The sequence below is a fragment of the Mustelus asterias genome, chromosome 7 (genome assembly GCF_964213995.1).
Source record: "Mustelus asterias chromosome 7, sMusAst1.hap1.1, whole genome shotgun sequence".
Lineage (NCBI taxonomy): Eukaryota > Metazoa > Chordata > Chondrichthyes > Carcharhiniformes > Triakidae > Mustelus > Mustelus asterias.
This window is the reverse complement of record NC_135807.1, coordinates 19,656,720-19,682,526: the sequence shown is the minus strand read 5'-3', so window position 1 is coordinate 19,682,526 and position 25,807 is coordinate 19,656,720. Positions and strand designations below refer to the sequence as shown.

Below are 25,807 nucleotides of genomic sequence, written 5' to 3'. Positions count from 1 at the left end.
AGCCTCTGGAGCATTTGCTCCACCTCTGGTGGGCGTACCTTCATTTGCCTTGGCTGCAAATTCTTGAATTTTCTTCTTAAACCTCCCCGTCTCTCTCACTGAAACTTTCCGGCTCCGCTGTGGTGGATTTTCCCACACTGGACGCGGCGATCCATATAAAACCCCACTGACTTCGGCAGGACTGGAGGAATCCGCCAGCGGGGGGGGGGCTGGAAAATCTCACCTGAAGTTAAGTTTCATGTAAATCATAGAAAGATTGAAACTAGAAGCAGGAGTAGGCCATTCAGCCCTTTGAATGTGCTCTGCCATTCATTATGATCATCGAATTCAATATCCTAATCCTGCCTTCCCCCCATATCCCTTGATCCCTTTAGTTCCAAGAGAAATAGAGTCATAGAGTCATCGAGGTTTACAGCTTGGAAACAGGCCCTTCGGCCCAACTTGTCCATGCCGCCCTTTTTTTAAAAAAACCCCTAAGCTAGTCCCAATTGCCCACGTTTGGCCCATATCCCTCCATACCCATCGTGCCCATGTAACTATCTAAATGCTTTTTAAAAGACAAAATTGTACCCGCCTCTACTACTACCTCTGGCAGCTTGTTCCAGACACTCACCACTCTCTGTGTGAAAAAATTGCCCCTCTGGACACTTTTGTATCTCTCCCCTTTCACCTTAAACCTATGCCCTCTAGTTTTAGACTCCCCTACCTTTGGAAAAAGATATTGACTATCCAGCTGATCTGTGCCCCTCATTATTTTATAGACCTCTATAAGATCATCCCTCAGCCTCCTACGCTCCAGAGAAAGAAGTCCCAGTCTATCCAGCCTCTCCTTATAACTCAATCCATCAAGTCCCGGTAGCATCCTAGTAAATCCTTTCTGCACTCTTTCTACTTTAATAATATTCTTTCTATAATAGGGTGACCAGAATTGCACACAGTATTCCAAGTCTGGCCTTACCAATGTCTTGTACAACTTCAACAAGACGTTCCAACTCCTGTATTCAATGTTCTGACCGATAAAACCAAGCATGCTGAATGCCTTCTTCACCATTCTGTCCACCTGTGACTCCACTTTCAAGAAGCTATGAACCCCTAGATCTCTTTGTTCTGTAACTCTCCCCTACCATTAACTGAGTAAATCCTGCCCTGGTTCAAGCTACCAAAATGCATCACCTCGCATTTGTCTAAATTAAATTCCATCTGCCATTCATCAGCCCACTGGCCCAATTGATCAAGATCCTGTTGCAATCGGAGATAATTTTCTTCACTGCCCACTATGCCACCAATGTTGGTGTCATCTGCAAACTTACTAACCATGCCTCCTATATTCTCATCCAAATCATTAATATAGATGACAAATAACAGTGGACCCAGCACTGATCCCTGAGGCACATCGCTGGTCACAGGCCTCGAGTTTGAAAAACAACTCTCTACAACCATCCTCTTCTGTCAAGAAGCCAATTTTGTATCCATATAGATACCTCACCCTGGATACCGCGAGATTTAACTTTATGCAACAACCTACCATGCGGTACCTTGTCAAAGGCCTTGTTAAGGTTCATGTAGACAACATCAACTGCGCTGCCCTCATCTACCTTCTTGGTTACCTCTTCAAAAAACTCAATCAAATTTGTGAGACATGATTTTCCACTCACAAAGCCATGCTGACTGTCCCTAATCTGTCCATGCATCTCTAAATGCCTGCAGATCCTGTCTCTCAAAATACCTTCTAACAACTTACCCACCACAGATGTGAGGCTCACTGGCCTGTAGTTCCCAGGTTTTCCCCTGCAGCCCTTTTTAAAGAAAGGCACAACATTTGCCAATCTTCAGGCACCTCACCCGTGACTATCGATGATTCAAATATCTCGGTATGGGGACCCGCAATTTCTTCCTAATTTTATATCTAATTTCTTCTTGAAATCACACAATGTTTTGGCCTCAACTGCTTTCTGTGGTAGTGAATTCCACACATTCACCACCCTCTGGGAGAAGAAATTTCTCCTCACTTCAGTCCTAAAAGGTTTACCCCTTATCCTCAAACTATGACCCCTATTTCTGGAGTCCCCCACCATCGGGAACATTCTTTCTGAACCTACCCTGTCTAACCCTGTTAGAATTTTATAAGTGTCTATGAGATCCCCTCTCACTCTTTTAAACTCCAATGAATATAATCCTAATCGACTTAGTCTGTCCTCATATGACAGACCTGCCATCCCAGGAATCAGCCTGGTAAACCTTCGTTGTACTCCCTCTATAGCAAGGACATCCTTCCTCAGATAAGGACACCAAAACTGCACACCAAAACTGGACACCAAACTACCATGAGGTACATTGTCAAAGGCCTTGCTAAAGTCCATGTAGATAACATCAGCTGCGCTGCCCTCATCTACCTTCTTGGTTACCCCTTCAAAAAACTCAATCAAATTTGTGAGGCTTGATTTTCCACTCACAAAGCCATGCTGACTGTCCCTAATCTGTCCTTGCGTCTCCAAATGCCATGAGGACACCAAATCTGGACACCAAAACTGGACAACCAAAACTGTCCAGGTGTGACCTCACCAGCGCCCTATACAATTGCAGTAAGACATCTTTGAAGTCCTGAAACATTTTTCTATGACACCTGTGCTGTGAGTGTTTTAATTTCCGAGTTGCTGTCGAGAGGCTGATGGGGAAAACTGACATTAGGAAACTTTCTATTTCCTGTAAAGGTAATTCAAGCTTCTGGACTGGTTCACCTTCGTCTTTGTGAGCAATTTGCATCTGGCCAGATTTCAATTAAATGTTGAACCACAGTGAAGAAATGTGCACATTAGCCAGTCAGGCAGAAGATCTTTTAATTGAATTTCAATCCCAATGAAAAGAATTTGCATATTAGCAAATCAGGTGGAAAAAAATTGAATTAAGATGGGGAATATAGTACCACAGAAATTAGTACTAATTACAATACGAGCTGATGCAACCCCTTGCGTTGGACATGTGGAGGTCAACAGGAAGTCAAAAGAGTGGGAAGTTGAGAGAAATGTCTTTACGCAGAGAGCTTTAAAAGTGTAGAATGTGCTACACTGAGTGGTTGAAGCAAAGACCGCTATGACTCATAGGAGTCAGGAGCAGGAGGAGGCCATTCAGCCCATTCAGCCTGCTCTGCCACTCAGCAAGATACCAAGATTCCAAGATGGCACCGGAGTGTGGTGACTTCTTGCAAGCTGTGCTCAGCTTGCTCTCTAATTCTATCTTTTACTATTGTTCTATGCTTTTAAAACTGTACTCGAACTCCTTTATGGCTGTGATGCTACATTCTGCACCCTCTCCTTTCCTTCTCTATGAATGGTATGTTTTGTCTGTATCGTACGCAAGAAACAATACTTTTCACTGTATCGTAATACAGAGAGTCATAGAGTCATAGAGGTTTACAGCATGGAAACAGGCCCTTTGGCCCAACTTGTCCATGCCGCTCTTTTTTTTAACTACTAAGCTAGTCCCAATTGCCCGCGTTTGGCCCATACCCCTCTATACCTATCTTACGCATGTGACGGTCTAAATGCTTTTTAAAAGACAAAATTGTACCCGCCTCTACTCCTACCTCTGGCAGCTCATTCCACTCACCACCCTCTGAGTAAATAAACTGCCCATCAGAGAGGTCAGTGACCACGCAGTGACCGCCACCCCCTGCCTCCCCCCCCCCCCCACCCCGCCCCCTCCACCCCAACCATTCGCCCGTCGCCCCGGGAGACCACTGCATTCCAATTCTCTTCCCGCCTTAGAGATGCAATCTGATTGGTCAGCAGCTGTCCAATCCCTGTGGCGGCCAGGGTTTCAGTGGACTGAAGAGGGTGGTCAGGGAGATGCCGGAGGTTAATGTCCCAGGACTGGAGGGCAAGGTAAGGTTAAGGAGTCTTAGCGTAGGAAGGATAGGAAAAGCCTGGCGGGGCACAAAAAGGGCAATCAGAGTGAGGGAGGGAGGGAGGCTGGGAGGAGAGGGAGGTCCAACAGCCACCAGACCTTAATGATGGGTACGGTGGGCACCCAAAGTCAGTCGGGAGCTTCTGATGGAATCTTCCAAGCACCCCCTGCACATTCCCGCCCGAGATCTAAACTCATTCAATTCCAGGCTTCCTCCACTCCAGAGAAACCCTGCTAGCCTCGAAATTGGGGCAAGGGAAGGCAACCCACCCAAGACCTTGCCCATCGCGGCGTTAAATCGCTGAGAGGGTGGGGTTGGCGGAAACCCTGCGGGAATCCCCTTCCTTCAATTTCATGTTCAATTCATAGAAAATAATTCTATGTGTGGCACGGTAGCACAGTGGTTAGCACCGCTGTCTCACAGCACCTGGGCCCGGGTTCGATTCCCAGCTTGGGTCACTGTCTGTGTGGAGTTTGTACGTTTTCCCCGTGTCTGCACGGGTTTCCTCCGGGTGCTCCGGTTTCCTCCCACATTCTGAAAGACGTGCTGGTTAGATGCACTGGCTATGCTAAATTCTCCCTCAGTGTACCCGAATAGGCGTCGGAGCGTGGGGACTAGGGGAATTTCACAGTAACTTCATTGCAGTGTTAATGTAAGCCTTACTTGTGACTAATAAATAAACTTTACTTTAAAGAATTCCTACAGTGCAGAAAGAGGCCATTTGACCCATCGAGTCTGCACCGACAACAAACCCGCCCGGACCCTATCCCTGTAACCCCACTTATTTACCCAGCTAATCCCTCTGACACTAAGGGGCAATGTATCACGGCCGATCAACCTAACCAGCACATCTTTCGGACTGTGGGAGGAAACCAATGTAGGGATGCAATTAATGGCCTCCTTCTGCGCCGTGAACTATGGAAACACTTACAGTGAAATTGTCCCAATATTAAAGTAAGATCGATGTGAAATGGCTTTCAATTACTTCTTATCTTGTAAAATGCATCTTAATTCACATCTATTAAGATAAAATACAGGGTGATTCGAAAGCAGATCCTAATAGTAGAGCTCACTCGGGATCAGCCTTACCTCAGTCAGGTCAATCTCGTGCTTGCTTTGCTGTCCATTCGCGGGAGTCGGGATGTTTCTGTAGATGACCGTTTTGCGGCTCTGTCCTCCTTTCAGTAGGATCTGAGGTTCCAGGTTTAAGTCTCCAGAGCCGTCAAGAGCATAGAATGCGGCTCCATATCTCAGTTTCCCTCCGTAGGCTAAAAGCTGTGGAGAAATGATTGGAACATCTCAAGATCTTGGGATGTTTAGGTTTATAGGAGTGTAAATCGTGATCATTCTTTTAGCTCGTAGGAGGCCTGCCTCTTTACTGTGCCCTCTCTTAATGTGGAGTGGAGCCCCTCAATGTGCATATAGCCAACTGTCTCACTCTTATCGAGAGAGATGCCTATGTTTCTTTATGAACGAGGGCTAATTATCTAATATTGTACAGGTGTTAAAGACAGCAACACCTGTGGCAAAATATTGTATTTTTCAACATCTTCCCAATGTCATAGAATAGAATCGCAACAGTACAGAAGGAGGCCATTCTGCCTATCGAGCCTGCACCAACTACAATCCCACCCAGGTCCCATCCCCTTAACCCCATGTATTACTCTGCTAGTTCCCCCTGACGCTAAGAGTCAATTTAGCATGGCCAATCCAAAGATGTACGGGTTAGGTTGATTGGCCATGCTAAATTGACCCTAGTGTCAGAGGAATTAGCAGGGTAAATGTGTAGTATTACGGGAATAGGGGCTGGGTGGGATTGTCGTCAGTACAGACTCGATGGGCTGAATGGCCTCCTTCTGTACTATAGGGATTCTATGATTCAATCAACCTAACCAGCCCGTCTTTCGGATTGTGGGAGGAAACCGAAGCACCCGGAGGAAACCCATGCATACAGAGGGAGAACGTGCAAACTCCACACACACAATGACCCGAGGCCGGAATTGAACCCAGGTCCCTGACGCTGTGAGGCAGTAGTGCTAACCACTGTGCCACCATGCCATCCATCATTGTGGTATACTGTGAAACAGGTTTGACTGTGTGAAAATGGGTGTGAATAACTCAATTAACTGAAGAAGGTAGACTGCAAAGTTCAGAGCATCAAAAAAGGGGCTAGATGTGAAAGCAAGTAGTTTGAAGTGAAGATGAGCAGGGTTAAGGTGTAGGACCAGTGGGCAGCATGAGTAGAAGTAGAACTTGGTGAGACCACATTTGGAATATTGTGTGCAGTTCTGGTCACCTCACTATAAGAAGGATGTGGAAGCGCTGGAAGGAGTGCAGAGGAGATTTACCAGGATGCTGCCTGGTTTGGAGGGTAGGTCTTATGAGGAAAGGTTGAGGGAGCTAAGGCTGTTCTCTCTGGAGTGGACGAGGCTGAGGGGAGACTTAATAGAGGTTTATAAAATGATGAAGGGGATAGATAGAGTGAACGTTCAAAGACTATTTCCTCGGGTGGATGGAGCTATTACAAGGGGGCATAACTATAGGGTTCGTGGTGGGAGATATAGGAAGGATATCAGAGGTAGGTTCTTTACGCAGAGAGTAGTTGGGGTGTGGAATGGACTGCCTGCAGTGATAGTGGAGTCAGACACTTTAGGAACATTTAAGCGGTTATTGGATAGGCACATGGAGCACACCAGGATGATAGGGAGTGGGATAGCTTGATCTTGGTTTCAGATAAAGCTCGGCACAACATCGTGGGCCGAAGGGCCTGTTCTGTGCTGTACTGTTCTATGTTCTATGTTCTAAGTTTGCATTAGGAAGATAAGGGAAGTGACTTGAAATCAAAATGAACATATAGAATTGGCATAGACTGTAAATGGGTGAAGCAAAGTAGAAAGTTTATTTTTATCTAAAAAGTATTAGCTATAAAATAACATGAAAACCTGTAAGTTCTGAGAAAAGAAACTTCTACGGGAATGTAAAGTAATGGTATTAAAGATGATGGAGAAAGAAACATATTTGATAAAGAGATTGAAGGTGTGGTCACGATATCCTAACGCAGCGTGTGTTGGTAACAGACCTGTGAAGAAGCAGCTGCCCCCATCCTCAGGGAAAAGTGTTTGTGTCTACAAGGTTTCAAGCCAACTTTGGTTTCCAGCATCAGATGAGAGAGAGAGAGAAGCATACATAAGATTTCCCCTATAGCGACAGTGGATTTGGAGTAATATTACTGAAATTGTTATCCAAAAAAATCTACGAGGACTGTTGTTCAAAAGGGATGCTTAGTTCTGAGTTCATTAAGTAGAAATCTCTTGGGAAATGTTTGTTAAAATATTGTTAACTGTGTAAGTGTAATCTCATGTCTTTAAGTATTTTTCTTTTATTTAATCTTTTTACATCTTCACCGCTGGTTTGCAATTCTTTCTCCTGACTTCAGATACCCTCTCATAAAATACAAATTATAAATTATTGTGATAGCTTGTTCAAGTTTCCCTTTGGGATTTGGGCAGCCTGGCAATTACCAACTGCCACATCACAGCACACCAAAATTGAGACAGGTAGGCTCAAGACGCACCTGATAATAAGCCTTGTTTACATTTACAAAATTCAGACATATCTGAGTATTGTTTAAATGATGAAAGACTAGGAACAGTGGAGATCCAAAATGCAGCAGTCAGGTCCAAAACTAACCTAAAAGGCTACTGGAATATTGACCTTTAGATCCAGAGGAAAATAAATAAAAGTTTTACCTCAGCTTTACAAAGCCATGGTTAGATGACATGTAACTGTATTGTGCACAGTTCTAGATACCTTACCTTAGAAAGGAAATATTGCCCTGGGAAAGAGTGAAGTACAGATTCACCGAAATATTACCAGGAATCCAGCAGTTTACTAATGAGAAGGGATTACATAAATGAGACTTGCCTTCTTTGGAATGTGGAAGATTATGGGGAGATTTGATTTGAGATTTAAGGACTTTGAACAGAATTGATTGAGTAGATAAAGAGAAACATTTTCCTCTGGTGGGAACCAGAGGAACAATGGGGACATAACCTTAAGCTGGGCAGTTCAGAAGAGAAGTTTGGGGCTCTATTTTATGCTGAGGATGGGTTCCCCAAACCCCAGCCTAAATGTCAGAACAAGTTTAATTCCGTTTAGCCGGTTCATCCGTTTCAAGTTTTGGGGCAATTGTCCTTTAATTAGTACGAGATGGGACTCCCAAATATCTCCAGCAGGAAGTCCTATCTCACAGAGCTGCCAATCAATCAGAGGCCAGTAGCTTTACATACCCAGCAGTGCCATTCAAGAATGGTGGTCATTGCCAGTATTGCAGGTAGGTCAAGGAGCAGTGATGGACCCAAACAGACATTTATGTAAATCCGAGATCTCACTGGGGCCAGGCTGACAGGACCCGATGAGGTGGAGGTTCCGATGAGGGAGGAAGGGAAGGAGACACGCCCACCCCCAATCATTGACCATCAGCCCATAGAATTAAACCCACCAGGCTGCACGTTAGGTACAGTCCATTCTTGCCACCCTCTCTATCAGACTGGCAGAGGGATGAGGCCCTAAGTTGGGCATATTTTGCCTACTTAAAGGACTTAATTAGGCCACAGGTGGATCAGCCACCTGCGCCTCCTCCGCCGCTCACAAAATCGCAGTGGGTGTAGGGCCAGGCTGATGGCATGGCACCCAAATATAGAGTCATAGAAGTCATAGAATCCTACAGTGCAGAAGGAGGCCATTCAACCTATTGGGTCTGCACTGACAACAATCCAACCCAGCCCCTATCCCCATAAATCCACATATTTACCCCGCTAATCCCTCGAGCCTACAAATCATGGGAAACTAAGGGGCAATTTAGCATGGCCAATCCACCTAACCTGCACATCTTTGGAATGTGGGAGGAAACCGGAGCACCCGGGGGAAACTCACGCAGACACGAGGAGAACATGCAAACTCCACACAGACAGTGACCCAAGCCGGAAATTGAAGCCAGGTCCCTGGAGCTGTGAGGCAGCAGTGCTAACCACTGTACCACCTAAATATATGGGTCCACCTACCTGCTTTCTGCAGCAGAAACACTTGTTCATATAAATTCTTTGAAGATGTAATGAGTAGAGTTGACAAGGGAGAGCAGGTCGATGTGGTATATTTGGACTTTCAGAAAGCGTTTGACAAAGTCCCGCATAAGAGATTATTGTGCAAGATTAAAGTGCATGGGATTGGAGGAAGTGTACTTAGATGGGTAGAAAACTGGTTGGCAGAGAGGAAACAAAGAGTAGGAATTGATGGGTCCTTTTCATATTGGCAGGCAGTAACTATCCCACAGGGGGTAGGGCCTGGGTGGGATTGTGGTCGGTGCAGACTCGATGGGCCGAATGGCCTCCTTCTGCACTGTAGGGTTTCTATGGTTTCTATGGTTTCTATGGATCGGTGCTGGGACCCCAGCTATTCACAATATATGTTCATGATTTGGATGAGGGAACAAAATGTAACATCTCAAAGTTTGCAGATGGTACCAAGTTGGGTGGGAGGGTGAACTGTGACAAAGATGCAGAGATCCTTCAGAATGATCTGGTCAGGTTGGGTGAGTGGGCTAATCAATGGCAGATGCAGTATAATTCGGATAAGTGTGAGGTTATTCACTTTGGAAGCAAAAACAAGAAGGCAGATTACTACCTGAATGGCTGTAAATTGGGAGAGGGGAGTGTGCAGCGGGACCTGGGTGTCCTTGTGCACCAGTCGCTGAAGGTAAGCATGCAGGTGCAGCAGGTGGTAAAGAAGGCAAATTGTATGTTGGCCTTCATTGCGAGAGGTTTCGAGTACAGGAGCAGGGATGTGTTGTTGCAATTATATAGGGCCTTGGTGAGGCCACACCTAGAGTATTGTGTGCAGTTTTGGTCTCCTTTTCTGAGGAAGGATGTTCTTGCTCTCGAGGGAGTGCAGTGAAGGTTTACCAGGCTGATTTTGGAGTTGGTGGGACTGATGTATGAGGAGAGATTGGCTAGGTTAGGATTGTTTTTGATGGAGTTCAGACGAATGAGGGAGGATCTCATAGAGACTTATAAAATTCTAACAGAACTAGACAGGGTAGTTGCAGGGAGGATATTCCCGATGGTGGGGAAGTCCAGAACCAGAGGTCACAATCTGAGGATTCAGGGTAGACCATTTAGGAGACATTTCTTCACCCAAAGAGTGGTGAGCCTGTGGAATTCATTACCACAGGAAGTAGTTGATGCCAAAACATTGAATGTATTCAAGAGGCGGCTGGATATAGCACTTGGGGCGAATGGGATCAAAGGTTAGGGGGAGAAAGCAGAATTAGGCTATTGAGTTGGATGATCAGCCATGATTGTGATAAATGGCGGAGCTGGCTCGAAGGGCCAAATGGCCCCCTCCTGCTCCTATCTTCTATGTTTCCATGTTTCTGTAAAGGGTAGTGGAAATGTGGAACTCTCTCCCATAAATAAACACAGCAATAAACAGTTCAAGTAATCATTTTAGATCTGATAGCAATGGAATTTTGCTCGTGGTCCATAGGGAAGAGTGACCAAAAGAAAGGATAAGTAGAGGTGATTGGGAAGGAGCTGGGAGTTCAGGAGGGGGGTATACGATCGGGAAGATGGTGAATAATTGCGGGAGAGACTGTTGATTGGGAGGGTGCATATGTGGGTCTTTGGCACCGCAATGAATCAGGCAGGAGCAATTGTCCACCTCACAGCTCAACGTTCAGCTAAGTACCTCTTAAAGAGCTTACTGTCTTGGTGCTGGCCCCAGTTCTTCCCTTTAAAGCCCACTCACTGGGCTGAACTTTCAGCTGGTATAAAGATAGTCACGGCCGGGGAAGGAACCACTTGTCTGAGTTTTAATCAGCCTGCAAATCCTTCCAGCACTTAGCACTACTTTCCAAAACAACAGTGCGAATATTCAGAAATAATGCTACTGTATAATTATTGAAGCACGGGTAGATTGTTTTATTGGGTAACTTTTATAGCTCTTATTTAGTGGTACAGCTGTGCTCAGGGCAGAATTTATTTTAATAAAATTACCTATAAAACTGCAAGCACTTTATAATTGACATCAATCTGAATGAACGGTAAGTGCCCATGAGGAAAACCTCCTCGGCAGTGCTGCCCCTGGAGAAACCGTGTCGCTGACTCAGGAATTAACATTTTCTCCATCCTGATATACAAGATATCTTGAACTTTACAGACCTGTCCCCAGATGTCCCCTGCTGCAGGGGACATCTGGGAACAGGTCTGTAAAGGACACAGCGATAGGGACCCAGGTCTGTAAAGGACACAGCGATAGGGACCCAGGTCTGTAAAGGACACAGCGATAGGGACCCAGGTCTGTAAAGGACACAGCGATAGGGACCCAGGTCTGTAAAGGACACAGCGATAGGGACCCAGGTCTGTAAAGGACACAGCGATAGGAAGCTAGGTTCGATTCCCAGCTTGGGTCATTGTCTGTGCAGAGTCTGCACGTTCTCCCCGTGTCTGCGTGGGTTTCCTCCGGGTGCTCCGGTTTCCTCCCACAGTCCGAAAGACGTGCTGGTTAGGTGCATTGGCCATGCTAAATTCTCCCTCGGTGTAGCCGAACAGGCACCGGAGTGTGGCAACTAGGGGATTTTCACAGTAACTTCATTGCAGTGTTAATGTAAGCCTGCTTGTGACACTAATAAATAAACTTAATAAACATTATGTATAATGTGCTCTATTAACCTGTACCACAGGCTCAGTGGCAGCAATATCTATCTCTCGGTGACAAAAATATGGCTCTCGGGCAAAGGATGAAACTTAGCGACGTGGGTCTCTCTCCCTCCCTCCAGGAGCACGGAAACCACTTTGTTAACTTCAGAGCAGTGCTCCCAGAAAAATACTCTCATTAAAAGGGAGTAAGTGTTCTCTATAAATAAATTTTTGTTATTTGCTAGTTGTTTCACTGACTTCTGGGCCTTCTGTTGCAGTAGGTTTAGGAAGGTAGGAACATCGGAGGAGAATAGAGCATTCAGCCCTCTGAGTTTGCTCCACCATTTGATAAGATCTATTTTTTTTATTGATGGGATATGGGTGTCGCCGGGCCAGCATTAATTGCCCATCCCTAAGTGCCCGTCATCTCAGAGGGCGTTTGAGAGTCAACAACATTGCTGTGGATCTGGAGTCACATTTAGGCCAGACCACTTAAGGACAGCAGATTTCCCTCCCTGAAGGACATTAGTGGACCACATGGGTTTTTCTGACAATCAAGTTTGTTTAAAGTTTATGAGTCACAAGTAAGCTTACATTAACACTGCAATGAAGTTACGGAGAAAATCCCATAGTTGCCACACTCCGGCGCCTGTTCGGGTACACCGAGGGAGAATTTAGCATGGCCAATGCACCGAGCCAGCACGTCTTTCGGAATGTCGGAGGAAACCGGAGCATCCGGAGGAAACCCACGCTGACATGGGGAGAAAGTGTGGTCATCTGCTGTGGTGGGATTTGAACCCAGGTCCCCAGATTTTGCTCTGGCTCTCTGGATTACTAGTCCAGTGACAATACCACTATGCCAGTGCCTCCTCTTGTGATTACAATTCCACCCACCCCTCGTAACCCTGGACTTCCTTCAGGAAATTAATGCCGGGCATTGCTCACCTTGATATTTAGTTGCTTTTCTTACCTTATCTCCTGTGAACTGGGCAGGCAGTGACCAGTAATACGGCTCTGTCTGGAGGTGCCTCTGTACTAGTGCGGCATCCAGCAAGGTCTCTGGGGGCTGGGAAAAGACACCCTCTGTTGTGCCGGTCAGGTTGCCTTGGTTGACAACCCGTATGATCAGCTGGTCGGGAGTTAGGGTCAGCTAAAATCGACACAGATATAATGTTATCCAATGTTGGGCGCAGCTAATATTATTCATTGTTATTCTTTCTCACATTGCTGGTCCTGTTATATTCCGGTGTATTTTCAAATAACATTGCTACATCTGCAGTGACAATAAGTGAAGAACCAGTCTTACCCACAGCAATCTACAATGATACTTCACTCCCTACTGTAAAGTCATTTTATTCAGAATGTCACGTCTAAATATCTATTTTTTGACTTCTTATTCAGATCAACTATATTAGTGATGAAAATTAAGCAACCTTTATAAAGAGGAAATAATTTCTTGCTAAACGTACAAATAATTGTTTTAATAACATGTAGAATTTTTAAAAAATGGCATGTACATTTCACTAGCCAATACTGATCTATAATGCTCGTTGGTTTCACCTCAGGCCTTTTAAACTTTTGGACACTACCATCTAAATGGACAAGGGCAGCAGATACATGGGAACACTACCACCACCACCAGGAAATTTCCCTCCAAGACACTCACCAGCCCGACCTGGAGATATATCCCCGTTCCTTCACTGTCGCTGGGTCAAAATCCCAGAACTCCCACCCTAACAGCGCTGTGGGTGTACCTACACCATGTGGACTGCAGTGGCTCAAGAAGGTGACTGGCCACCATCTTCTGAAGGGCAATTAGGCATGGGCAAGTAATGTTGGCATGGCTGGCAATGCCCACAATGCTAAAAGAATTGTTAAAAAACTTATTACATCACATCTACATACCGCTGAGCTCAATGGCAGGAATTGTCCCCTCTCGTCCGCCACAGGGCAGGGGCGGACCATGCAGAAGCCGTTGACCTCGGACAGGAATTTCCAGCCTTGGAGCGAGTGTGGCCGGAAAATCCGACCCGATTTCTCAGCTTTTCAAACTTGGTGATATTTTTTAAAATTTGTTCTTGGGATGTAGACATCACTGACTAGGCCAGCATTTATTGTCCATTCCTTGAGAAGGTGGTGGTGAGCTGCCTTCTTGAAGTGCTGCAGTCCACGTGGTTCACCCACAATGCTTTTTTTTTGGAATAGTTTAATATAACAGAGTGCCTGGCGAGGCCATTCCTGAGGGTAGTTAAAGGTCAACCATATTGCTGTGGGTCTGGAGTCACAAGACCAGTTAAGGTCAGCAGATTTCCTCCTCTGAAGGGGACATCAGTAAACTAAATGGATTTTTACAACAATTTGTTGGTTTAAAGTTCATTTCTGAGTGTAGTATTTTATTCCAGCTATATTTAAACATTGCAGCTCTCATGGTGGGAATCGAACCATTGTTTCTGTCGCATTATTCTGGGCCTTTAGATTGCCACTATAATCACACAAGACCAAGCCCTCACCACTGTTTCATTGCTAGCTGATGAACTGCATCCGAGTCAATGTTCATAAACTCCCGTTACTTTCACAGAGTCAATGGGTGGAATTCTCCCACGTAGGGACCAATTCCCGTGGCGGGAATGGAAACAAAAGAGTGCTTCCCGCTGTGGAGGCTGGCAGGAAAACACACCATATCCTCCGGCCTAGACCTCATTGATTGTGTAACTGGGTGATGTGCGCTGTATTCCCTGACAGGTGCCATATTAAAAAGGCTCCCAACATCACTGACCCACTGTTGAAGAAAGAAGACAGAGCTGCTGAAACTGAAGATGAATCTCCAGGAACAATCTACGGTTGGAAGATGGACCACCCTCAGTGAGACTGAAGCTGGAAGACACACCTGTAGATGTTCTCTCACATCATCAACATCTCAATATCTAGATGCTCCACTTCTCCAGCTTCCACCCTAAACACGTTAAAGAAGCCATCCCCTACGGACAAGCCCTCCGTATACACAGGATCTGCTCGGAGGAGAATCGCAACAGACACCTCCAGACGCTGAAAGATGCCCACATAAGAACAGGATATGGCGCTCGACTCATCGATCAACAGTTCCGACGCGCCACAGCGAAAAACCGCACCGACCTCCTCAGAAGACAAACACGGGACACGGTGGACAGAGTACCCTTTGTCGTCCAGTACTTCCCCGGAGCGGAGAAGCTACGGCATCTCCTCCGGAGCCTTCAACATGTCATTGATGAAGACGAACATCTCGCCAAGGCCATCCCCACACCCCCACTTCTTGCCTGCAAACAACCGCGCAACCTCAAACAGACCATTGTCCGCAGCAAACTACCCAGCCTTCAGGAGAACAGTGACCACGACACCACACAACCCTGCCACAGCAACCTCTGCAAGATGTGCCGGATCATCGACACGGATGCCATCATCTCACGTGAGAACACCATCTACCAGGTACACGGTACCTACTCTTGCAACTCGGCCAACGTTGTCTACCTGATACGCTGCAGGAAAGGATGTCCCGAGGCATGGTACATGGTACCATGCAGACGCTATGACAACGGATGAATGAACACCACTCGACAATCACCAGGCAAGACTGTTCTCTTCCTGTGGGGGAGCACTTCAGCGGTCACGGGCATTCAGCCTCTGATCTTCAGGTAAGCGTTCTCCAAGGCGGCCTTCACGACACACGACAGCGCAGAGTCGCTGAGCAGAAACTGATAGCCAAGTTCCGCACACATGAGGACGGCCTCAACCGGGATGTTGGATCTATGTCACATTATCAGTAACCCCCACAGCTTGCCTCCTGGACTTGCTGGCTGTCCTGTCTGGAGACAATACACATCTCTTTAACCTGTGCTTAATGCTCCCTCCACTCACATTGTCTGTATCTTTAAGATCTGGTTGGTTGTAGGGATTCGCATTCTAATCAGTATTCTGTAACTTGATTTTGTGTCTCTGTGCCCTGTTTGAGAGCAGATTTCCACTCCATCTGATGAAGGAGCAGCGCTCCGAAAGCTAATGGTGTTTGCTACCAAATAAACCTGTTGGACGTTAACCTGGTGTTGTTAAAACTGTTACTGTGTTCACCCCATTCCAACGCCGGCATCTCCACATCATGATGTTCTCTCAACCCAGTGTTATGGTGGCCAGGGTTGCAAATTACATTCCGAGTTACATCTACACGCCATGTTGTCCAGACCTGTTTTGCGCCGGTGAGTTTTTCCAGAGGCATCGTGGAGACTCGGACGTGGGGGGGGCGATGGGGATTCTGGTCAAGCTTTCATCTGTATTCCATTAGCGGGAAGCAAATCAATTTGTCGCCAGCCATCAGCGGGTTTCCTGATCCGCCATGGAAGGCACCATTGGAAATTCATGAAGGCATAATACTGGAATTTGGGCCGAATTCTCCTCCGCCCCCATCCCCACACCCCACCTGCCACTGAACCTAACAATGGGAGAATTCCCCACATTTCATTTCAGTTTTTTACAGAAATAAAACAGAAAAATGCACTAGTTCTTAGGAGATATTTTACACCAGTCTATCTTTAGTCGTAGGTTATGAAGTTTTTCTTACAGGAATCCTGACCAATCCTTGGATCTCAGAGCAGGAATTGGACACTCCGGAGCAGTAGCAATGACTGCAGCCAGCTGGGTTCTGGAGACTGAGAGCAAATGATCCGGGTTTGCATTCATCGCAACGGAGACCAGAAACACTGTCCTGTAAAGAGGGGGAATGGGTTCAATATTTGCATCAAGATTCAGAATGACACCGTGCATTACGATTGAAGGGAGTTTTATTTAAAAAAAACACATCTTGAGCTGAGTTCATTCTTCTGTTGGATTCCACTCCATTGGTACATAAATGAACAAATGTTGAGTACGGTTAACATTGAGGATTGACCTCCAAAGCCAATGAAAAAGCTGGATTTTAAAAGCTTGCAGAGTGTAATAGGAGATCACAACTCACATAGTTAGCTACACAGGGTAAGATAAAGAGGAGTGGGAGTTGGCTTGTGTGGCACATACAGCACAGACCAACTGGGCAGAATGGCCTAGTTCTGTGCTGCTAAATAAATTCATCTCGAGGTTCTGGGTGAAATGAGTTTTAAGATGATGCAATGTGGTTTGATTTTCAGTAAGGGGCGGCACGGTGGCACAGTGGTTAGGACCGTTGCCTCACAGCGCCAGCGACCTGGGTTCAATTCTGGCATTGTGGCGTGACTGTGGAGTTTGCACGTTCTCCCCGTGTCTATGTGGGTTTCCTCCGGGTGCTCCGGTTTCCACCCACAGTCCAAAGGTGTGCGGGTTAGGTGGTTGGCCATGTTAAATTGCCCCTTAGTGTCCCAAGATGTGTAGGTTAGGTGGATTAGCCATTGTAAATACGTGGGGTTATAGGGATGATGGGCGGGGGGGGGGGGGGGGGGGGGGGGGTCCTCGAGTCTGCACTGACTCTCCAAAAGTCAGATGGGCCAAACGGCCTCCTTCTGCACTGTAGGGATTCTATGATTCTGTAAGGTTCCCGTGAAAGAGGCACGGGTTGTCAAATGAAGAATGTAAGCATTTGGATCACATTAGCAGTGTCATTACCAAGCAAAAGACTGCAGAAAGTTGCAGCACAGGGAATTGGGGATCCTTGGGCATAAATCACAAAAAGCTAGCAAGCAAGTTCAGCCAGTAATGAGGAAGGCAAATGGAATGTTGGCTTTTATTTCAAAGGGAACGGAGTATAAAAATAGGGAAATCTTGCTAAAACTATACAAGACACTAGTTAGAACACACCTGGAAAACTGTGAACAGTTTTGGTCCACTATCTAAGGAAAGATGTACCGGCATTGGAGACAGTCCAGAGAAGGTTCACGAGGTTGATCCCAGGTATGGAGGGATTATTTAATGAGGAGAAATTGAGTAGGTTGGGCCTGTATTCATTGGAGTTTAGAAGAATGAGAGGTGACCTTATTGAGACATATCGAATTCTTAAGGGGCTTGAGAATCCGACGTATATCACAACTTGGTATGGCTCCTGCTCTGCCCAAGATCGCAAGGAACTACAAAAGGTCGTGAATGTAGCCCAATCCATCACGCAAACCAGCCTCCCATCCGTTGATTCTGTCTATCTACACTTCCGACTGCCTCGGCAAAGCAGCCAGCTTAATTAAGGACCCCACGTATCCCGGACATTCTCTCTTCCATCTTCTTCTGTTGGGAAAAAGATACAAAAGTCTGAGGTCATGTACCAACCGACTCAAGAAGAGCTTCTTCCCTGCTGCTGTCAGACGTTTGAATGGACCTACCTCGCATTAAGTTGATTTTTCTCTACGCCCTAGCTATGACTGTAGCTATGATCAAAGGATTAGATAGAGTTGATAGTGAGAGCCTTTTTTCTCGGATGGTGATAGCTAGCATGAGGGGACATCGCTTTAAATTGAGGGGTGATAGATATAGGACAGATGTCAGAGGTAGGTTCTTCACTCAGAGAGTAGTAAGGGCGTGGAATGCCCTGCCTGAAGCAGTAGTGGACTCGCCAACATTAAGGGCATTTAAATGGTCATTGGGTAAACATATGGATGATATTGGAATAGTGTAGGTTAGGTGGGCTTTAGATTGGTTTCACTGGTCGGCGCAACATCGAGGGCCAAAGGGCCTGTACTGCCCTGTAATGTTCTATGTTCTATGTAACACTATATTCTGCATTCTCTCATTTCCTTCTCTATGAACAGTATGCTTTGTCTGTATATCGCACAAGGAACAATACTTTTCACTGTATGTTAATACATGTGACAATAATAAATCAAATCAAATCAAGTCAAATCAAAAGGGTAGATGTTGAGAGGTTATTTCCCCTTGTGGAAGAGTCAAGGACCAGAGGGCATAATCTCAGAGTAAGGGGCTGACCATTTAGAATGGAGATGAGGAGGAATTTCTTCTCTCAGAGGAGAATGAATCTGTGGAATTCTTTACTGCAGAGGGCAGTGGAGGTTGGGTTGTTAAGCATGTTCAAGGCCAAGATAGACAGATTTTTAATCAGTGAGGAAATCCTGGGTTATGATCGCATTGAATGGTGGGGCGGACTTGATGGGTCGAATGGCCTATTTCTGCTCTCGTGTCTTATGGCTGTACTGTCTCTCCACCCCACAGGGAAAGACATAAAAATCAGTGGTCAACTCATTCTGCAGCTATCGTGCAGGGGACAGGGGGAGAGGAGAGTTAAATGGGAAAACAGACAAGTTACTTTCGGCTTCTCTATAGAAACATAAGATACTAAAGAACCTAAAGAAAGTGAGAAAATTAGTGCTGCCGAAGGATGTTCGAAAGGCTCAAAGTTAGTGAATGTCATTCAAGGATACAGTATATCAATGACATTGTACCTTACAGGGGCAAAGCCCTGTGCGCTCCTCACAGCTGCAGACTCCTTGGGTCAGGTCACATTTATCAGGTCTGGTACCGCTGGGGTCGCACTTGCAGGCAAAGCATTGTGGGTAGTCCCTGTAGCCAATGGCACACTTGTTGCAATGTTCTCCACTGAACTCCTCTTTGCAAAGGCAGTGACCACTCGTCGCGTCACACTGAAGACCAACCGATCCGACTCTACTGCAGTTACAAGGCTGCACAAAAATGAAAGAAAACAAAAATTGGTGGTTCTGTGAGCAATTCTGAATTCCGCGCCTTAGGAAGGAATTGGCAGAATTCCTTGTCAAAAAATGCTTGTTTTTTGTTAGCTGTCCTTTGATCCAATTTTAATTATGACAATGGGATGTAGAACATAGAACATAAGAACATTACAGCGCAGTACAGGCCCTTCGGCGCTCGATGTTGCGCCGACCTGTGAAACCAATCTAAAGCCCATCTAACCTACACTATTCCAATATCATCCATATGTTTATCCAATGACCATTTAAATGCCCTTAATGTTGGCGAGTCCACTACTGCTGCAGGCAGGGCATTCCACACCCTTACTACTCTCTGAGTGAAGAACCTACCTCTGACATCTGTCCTATATCTATCACCCCTCAATTTAAAGCTATGTCCCCTCGTGCTAGCTATCACCATCCGAGGAAATGGTTTCTGTTATTCTCTAATGTTTTCTAATATTCTGTAATATTTTCTGTTATTCAAAGCCACTTTATACTTGAGGTGACTTTTTCTAATAGATGAGAGTATGGGCGGGATTTTCCGGTCTCGCTCATCCCGAAACAGTAAAATCCCGCCTGAGATCAATGGTCCGTCCCTTACCCGCTCCACTTCCCATAGCAGGCGGGCTGGTAGACTTCCAGCCCATATCTCAAAATGTAAGTCATAACTTCATTGCAGTATTAATGCAAGCCTACTTGTGACACTGATAAATAAACTTAAAAACTTTAAAAAGTCATTAATAAATTCTACGGATGGCTATTATCAAAGATCAAAAGGGTTATAAAGGCATTGCTTCTGCAATGTGAACACCTTGCTGCTGTTTACTATACCTGGCATCCACCTTCAGGGTCGTGACCCCAGTAGTTGGCCTCACAGCGTTCACATTTAGCCCCCTCAGTGTGCGGTGGGCAGATGCACTGGCCAGAGTCCTTTGCACAATTGTTGCGAGTGTGGGCACAGTCGCAAGCTGCAGCAAAAGCAGAAGGAGATTTAGTAGGAGAGGGTTAGTCTACTCTGCATTTGTCAAAAATATTCATCAGACATGTTACGCTTCAACGTTCAGCGCTAAATTCTGTGTGGGCCACTGATTATCTGGGGAATAATATTCCCTGAAGTAACAATATTCCGCACCATTAGTCCATAAATTACGCTGTGCAATATTATTACGTGAAAGTTTAATGTGTGCATATCGAATTTTTCTGTCTGATATTGCAACATGGCATGAGCGTCTTTATTTGAGAAGGTATTAACCGGCTTAATTTAAATGAGTTAATGACTCTGCTAATATGGAGCGGTTTGATAAGAACATGCCAAGCATTTTGTACAATAATATTCCGCAGCTAGTTACAGGCCTCTCTGTGAGGAGAAAATCAACCAGGCTAATGTGATGGTGCAATGGGGAACAGACACCGATTGATGTTGTAATGGACCAACCAGATTTTTTTTTCTTTGCTCGTGGGACAGGGATGTCACTGGCTGGCTAGCATTAATTCCTCATCCTTAGTTGCCCTAATTCAGAGGGCACATTGCTGTGGCTCTTGAGTCACACGTAGGCCAGACCAGGTAAAGACTTTATAGAACCTTAGTTAGGCCATACTTGGAGTATCGTGTTCAATTCTGGTCGCCGCACTACCAGAAGGATGTGGAGCCTTTGGAGAGGGTACAGGAAAGATTTACCAGGATGTTGTCTGGTATGGAGGGCATTAGCTATGAGGAAAGGTTGGAGAAAATTGGCTTGTTCTGATTGGAACAACGGAGGTTGAGGGATGACCTGATAGAAGTCTGCAAGATTATGGGGGGCATGGACAGAGTGGATAGTCAGAAGCTTTTTCCCAGGGTGGAAGAGTCAGTTACTAGGGGGCATAGGTTTAAGGTGCGAAGGGCAAGGTTTAAAGGAGATGTACGAGGCAAGTTTTTTCCACAGATGGTGGTGGGTGCCTGGAACTCGCTGCCGGGGGAGGTAGTTGAAGCAGATACGATAGTGACTTTAAGTGGCTTCTTGACAAATACGTGAATAGGATGGGAATGGAGGGAAATCGTCCCCGGAAGGATAGGGGGTTTTAGTTCAGACGGGCAGCATGGTCAGTGCAGGCTTGGAGTGCTGAACGGCCTGTCTCTGTGCTGTAACTTTCTTTGTTCTTTTATTTCCTTCCCTAAAGGACATTAGTGAACCAGATGGGTTTTTCCCACAATCGACAATGTTTTCATGGTTTTCAGTAGATTCTTAATTCCAGATTTAAAAAAATATTGATTTCAAATTCTACCATCGGCAGGATTCGAACCCAGGTCCCCAGAGCATTGGCTGAGTTTCTGGATTAATAGTCTAGCGCTAATACCACTAGGCCATCACCTTCCTCACCACTAGATGTCTCAAAGCACTTTACAGCCAATGAAGTAGTACTGAAGTGTTGTCACTGCAGTAATGTAGGGAGAGCAGCAACTGGCTAGTGCACAGTAAGCTCCCACAAACAGTTATTTGATAATGACCCGATGCTTCTGTGATATTGGACAAACATTGGCCAGGGGACCGGGATAACTGCTGGGTTCCGCTTCAAAATAGCGTCAGGTGTTCTTTAATGTTCACCCGAGAGGGCAGATATTTTGACAAGAATGCGGTGCGGACACAGTGGTTAGCACTGCTGCCTCACAGTGCAAGGTTCGATCCCTGGCTTGGGTTACTGTGTTTGGAGTTTGCACATTCTCCCCATGTCTGCGTGGGTTTCCTCTGGGTGCTCCGGTTCCCTCTCACATTTCAAAGATGTGCAGGTTAGGTAAATTGGTCATGTTAAATTGCCTCTTAGCATCCCAAGATGTGTAGATAAGAGGGATTAATGGGCTAAATGATGGAGGTACAGCGATAGGGTGGGGGGATGGACCAGAATAAGATGCTCTGTCGGAGAGCCGGTGCAGACTCAATGGGCTGAATGGCCTCCTTTTGCACTGTAGTGATTCTATGATTCTATGCACTCCCGCTGTGCTACTTTGGAGTGTTAGATTTTGTTGTCTGTGTGCCAGGTCTTGCAATGGTTCTTTCAACGCATAACCTTCTGAGGTTGAGAGTGCTACCAACTGAGCCACAGCCAGCACAAAACCCTAGCCCATGTTGTGTTACCACGAGCTTCAATACTCCCTGGTCTAGGAAAGAAGTGAGCTAGTGTGCTGGCTCCTGATCACTCTCCTGTAACCTTTCTGGATGGAAAGCTCTTGTGTGTAGGTGTTAAGTGAGGAGGAGATTGGCCTCGTCTCTGCTGGGTGTGTAGAGTGGAACAATGTAACTGACATCAGGCTCACAGTTTAAATAAAATTGGAGGCTTCTGTGAGATATGAGTGTGAAAGCAGCTGCAAGGGAGTTGTACTCCAGCAACAGAGGAGAAAGGGACATAAGGAGCCAAGAAAATTAGATCAATTGGCTTTCAATTACTTGGCTTCTCTTTAAGGTGGAGGTGCAGGCGTTGGACTGGGGTAGACACAGTAAGAAGTCTCACAATGCCAGATTAAAGTCCAACAGGTTTATTTGGTAGTACGAGCTTTCGGAGCGCTGCTCCTTCATCAGGTGAGTGGAGATGTGGGTTCACAAACACGGCATATATAGGCAAAGACACAATTGCAAGAGAATTCCAGATTGGAATGTGAAGAATGGTTGGAATGCGAGTCTTTACAGGTAATCAAGTCTTCACAGGTACAAACAGTGTGCGTGGGGAGAGGGATAATCACAGGTTAAAGAGATGTGAATTGTCTCAAGCCAGGACAGCTGGTAAGATTTTGCAAACCCAGGCAGTACGGTAGGGGTTACAAGTAATGTGGTTCCAAATAAACCTGTTGGACTTTAACCTGGTGTTGTGAGACTTTTTACTGTTTTCTCTTTAAGTCAGAAGATGGCCCTGTGTTGCAGGCAGGGAGTATACCTCACCATGCATTGTCGATAACTATGATGGATGCGTTTGGTGGTGTATACTCTGTACAGTTAAAATCGATACAACCTCAACAGACCGGATAGCTTTTCATTTACAAATGAAATTTGGCAAACACAGTTGCTACTGAAAATGGCGCTGACAAAGTTGTCGTCTTCGAGGCGTGCTTCCAAAAAAAAACAACTTACGTGTGCAGCCGCCGTTCTGGAATCCATGGAAACCGTGCGCGCACTGGTCGCACTTTTGTCCACTCACCCCCGGCACACAGTGACACTGCCCGTCATCGCCACAGTCCTCAGAGGTTGAGCCCAATTGGCTGCAGTTGCAGGGAAGGCAGCCCAGTCCAGTGCTCAAGCCAAAATACCCATGCTGTTAGGCACAGTAAAAGCATTAGTTAAGCATCAGTGCGGAGGCCAAAGCAAACTGAACAATTCACTAAAAATATACAAATGGGTCAGCGGGCTGAGGATCGCAAGCATCAGGCAGGCGAGCACCTTCCCCAGGAAAGATCATTCAAACTACTTCTCATTTGAATTGATTTTAAAGCACATTTTTTCACACGATCTATTTTGGACATCATTGAATCCAGATTAACCAAAAGAGAAAACGCTGGAAAATCTCAGCAGGTCCGGCAGCATCTGTAAGGAGAGAAAAGAGCTGACGTTTCGAGTCCAGATAACCCTTTGTCAAAGCAGAAAAGATTTGGGGATGAATTACTGACTGGAGAATTCCCAGCCTCTGATCTGCTATTTTTCTGTCAGCTTTGACAAAGGGTCATCTGGACTCGAAACGTCAGCTCTTTTCTCTCCTTACAGATGCTGACAGACCCGCTGAGACTTTCCAGCATTTTCTCTGTTGGTTTCAGATTCCAGCATCTGCAGTAATTTGCTTTCATCCATTGAATCCAGGTTAATTTTTTTTTTAGAAGTGGTTTCCACAAAACCTAAATGAATCAACACAAAATAAAGTATTTTGGGGCGGTGGCACAGTGGTTAGCACTGCTGCCTCACAGCACCAGGGACCCGGGTTCAATTCCCAGCTTGGGTCACTGTCTGTGTGGAGTCTGCATGTTCTCCCCGGGTCTGCGTGGGTTTCCTCCGGGTGCTCCGGTTTCCTTCCACAGTCCAAAGATGTGCGGGTTAGGTTGATTGGCCATGCTAAAAAAAATTGCCCCTTAGTGTCCTGAGATGCGTAGGTTAGAGGGATTAGTGGGTAAAATATGTCGGGATATGGGGGTAGGGCCTGGGTGGGATTGTGGTCGGTGCAGCCTCGCTGGGCCGAATGGCCTCTTTCTGTACTGTAGGGTTTCTATGAATTCTATGAATTTCTATGAAAAAAAATGACCTCCTCCTGCACTATAGGGATTGTATGATGCTATTTTTCTTTGCTATGTTGCTGTAACTACTTCCCTCGATCCTAACTAAGCTGATTTGCAGGAAATAATAATCAACATATATGTACATTAAATAGCACACACTGATAGCCCAGTGAATAATGACCATGGAATATTACTGCACTATCAGGATCCATTCTGCCAACATTGAAGAGGTCAGTTTCAAACATATCTCATTACCCCTCCCTCTCTGTTGTCCTGTATGTTCCTCAGTTTCCAGTATTTATCTATTTTTGGGAAGACTGATTCCATCGAGCCGGATTTTCCGGCCCTTCCCACCAGCAGGATCTGCTGGTCCTGCCAAAGGAGCCCCTCTACCGAGGATTCCAGGCAGCAGGATGGGTGAGACACGCAAAACGCTGGAGGCATTTTTAAAAATTCATTTGTGGGCCGTGGGCATCGCTGGCTGGCCAGCATTTACTGCAAAAGGTCGTGAATGTAGCCCAATTCATCACGCAAACCAGCCTCCCATCCATTGACTCCGTCGACACTTCCCGCTGCCTCAGCAAAGCAGCCAGCATAATTAAGGACCCCACGCACCCCAGACATTCTCTCTTCCACCTTCTTCCTTTGGGAAAAAGATACAAAAGTCTGAGGTTACGTACCGACCGACTCAAGAACAGCTTCTTCCCTGCTGCTGTCAGACTTTTAAATAGACCTACCTCGCACTAAGTTGATCTTCCTCTACACCCTAGCTATGACTAACACTACATTCTGCACTCTCTCCTTTCCTTCTCTATGAATGGTATGCTTTGTCTGTATAGCGCGCAAGAAACAATTCTTTTCACTGTATCCCAACACATGTGACAATAATAAATCAAACCAAATTTATTGCCCAACCCTGGCTGCCCGAGGACAGTTGAGAGTTAACCACATTGCTGCGTGTGGGTCGGCAGCACCAGAGAATCCTACCAGCAGCTGATGGCGAGCTGCTTCTACCGCTGGAAAACATGGGGGGGGGGGGGGTGCGGGGGGACCCTACCCATTGTCTTTGACCCCCCCCACAAACTGTACACCCACACCATCTATTCCAAACACCCCACAACCATTGCCTGAGGTCCAATTCACACGCTCAGCACGTATTCAAGCTGAGCTCCTGACCCTGTATCCTCTCCCCTCTCAGGGACTGTTCACCTCCCCGAGCACATTATCATCCATCTCCAGCCCCAAGTTAACCCATTGACTGCTGGAACTATTGTCCATGCCTTTGTAAGCTGCAAGCTGATTCTCTCTTTCCCAGCCTCCAAACAGCCACTCATCC

The 25,807-nt window shown here is 46.0% G+C and overlaps 1 protein-coding gene across 1 annotated transcript in view; it reads right to left on the bottom strand.

The window, feature by feature from the left end:
- The window catches only part of lama1 (laminin, alpha 1), a 288,354-nt gene that overhangs the window by 136,865 nt on the left and 125,682 nt on the right, over window positions 1-25,807 (bottom strand). Inside the window, exons 22-27 of the mRNA XM_078216990.1 lie at window positions 23,342-23,522; window positions 20,073-20,209; window positions 18,978-19,214; window positions 16,187-16,330; window positions 12,569-12,748; window positions 4,994-5,179 (exon numbers count right to left, since the gene is read on the bottom strand). Coding sequence (XP_078073116.1) covers window positions 4,994-5,179; window positions 12,569-12,748; window positions 16,187-16,330; window positions 18,978-19,214; window positions 20,073-20,209; window positions 23,342-23,522 — 1,065 coding nt within the window. The remainder of the gene's footprint in view (window positions 1-4,993; window positions 5,180-12,568; window positions 12,749-16,186; window positions 16,331-18,977; window positions 19,215-20,072; window positions 20,210-23,341; window positions 23,523-25,807) is intronic.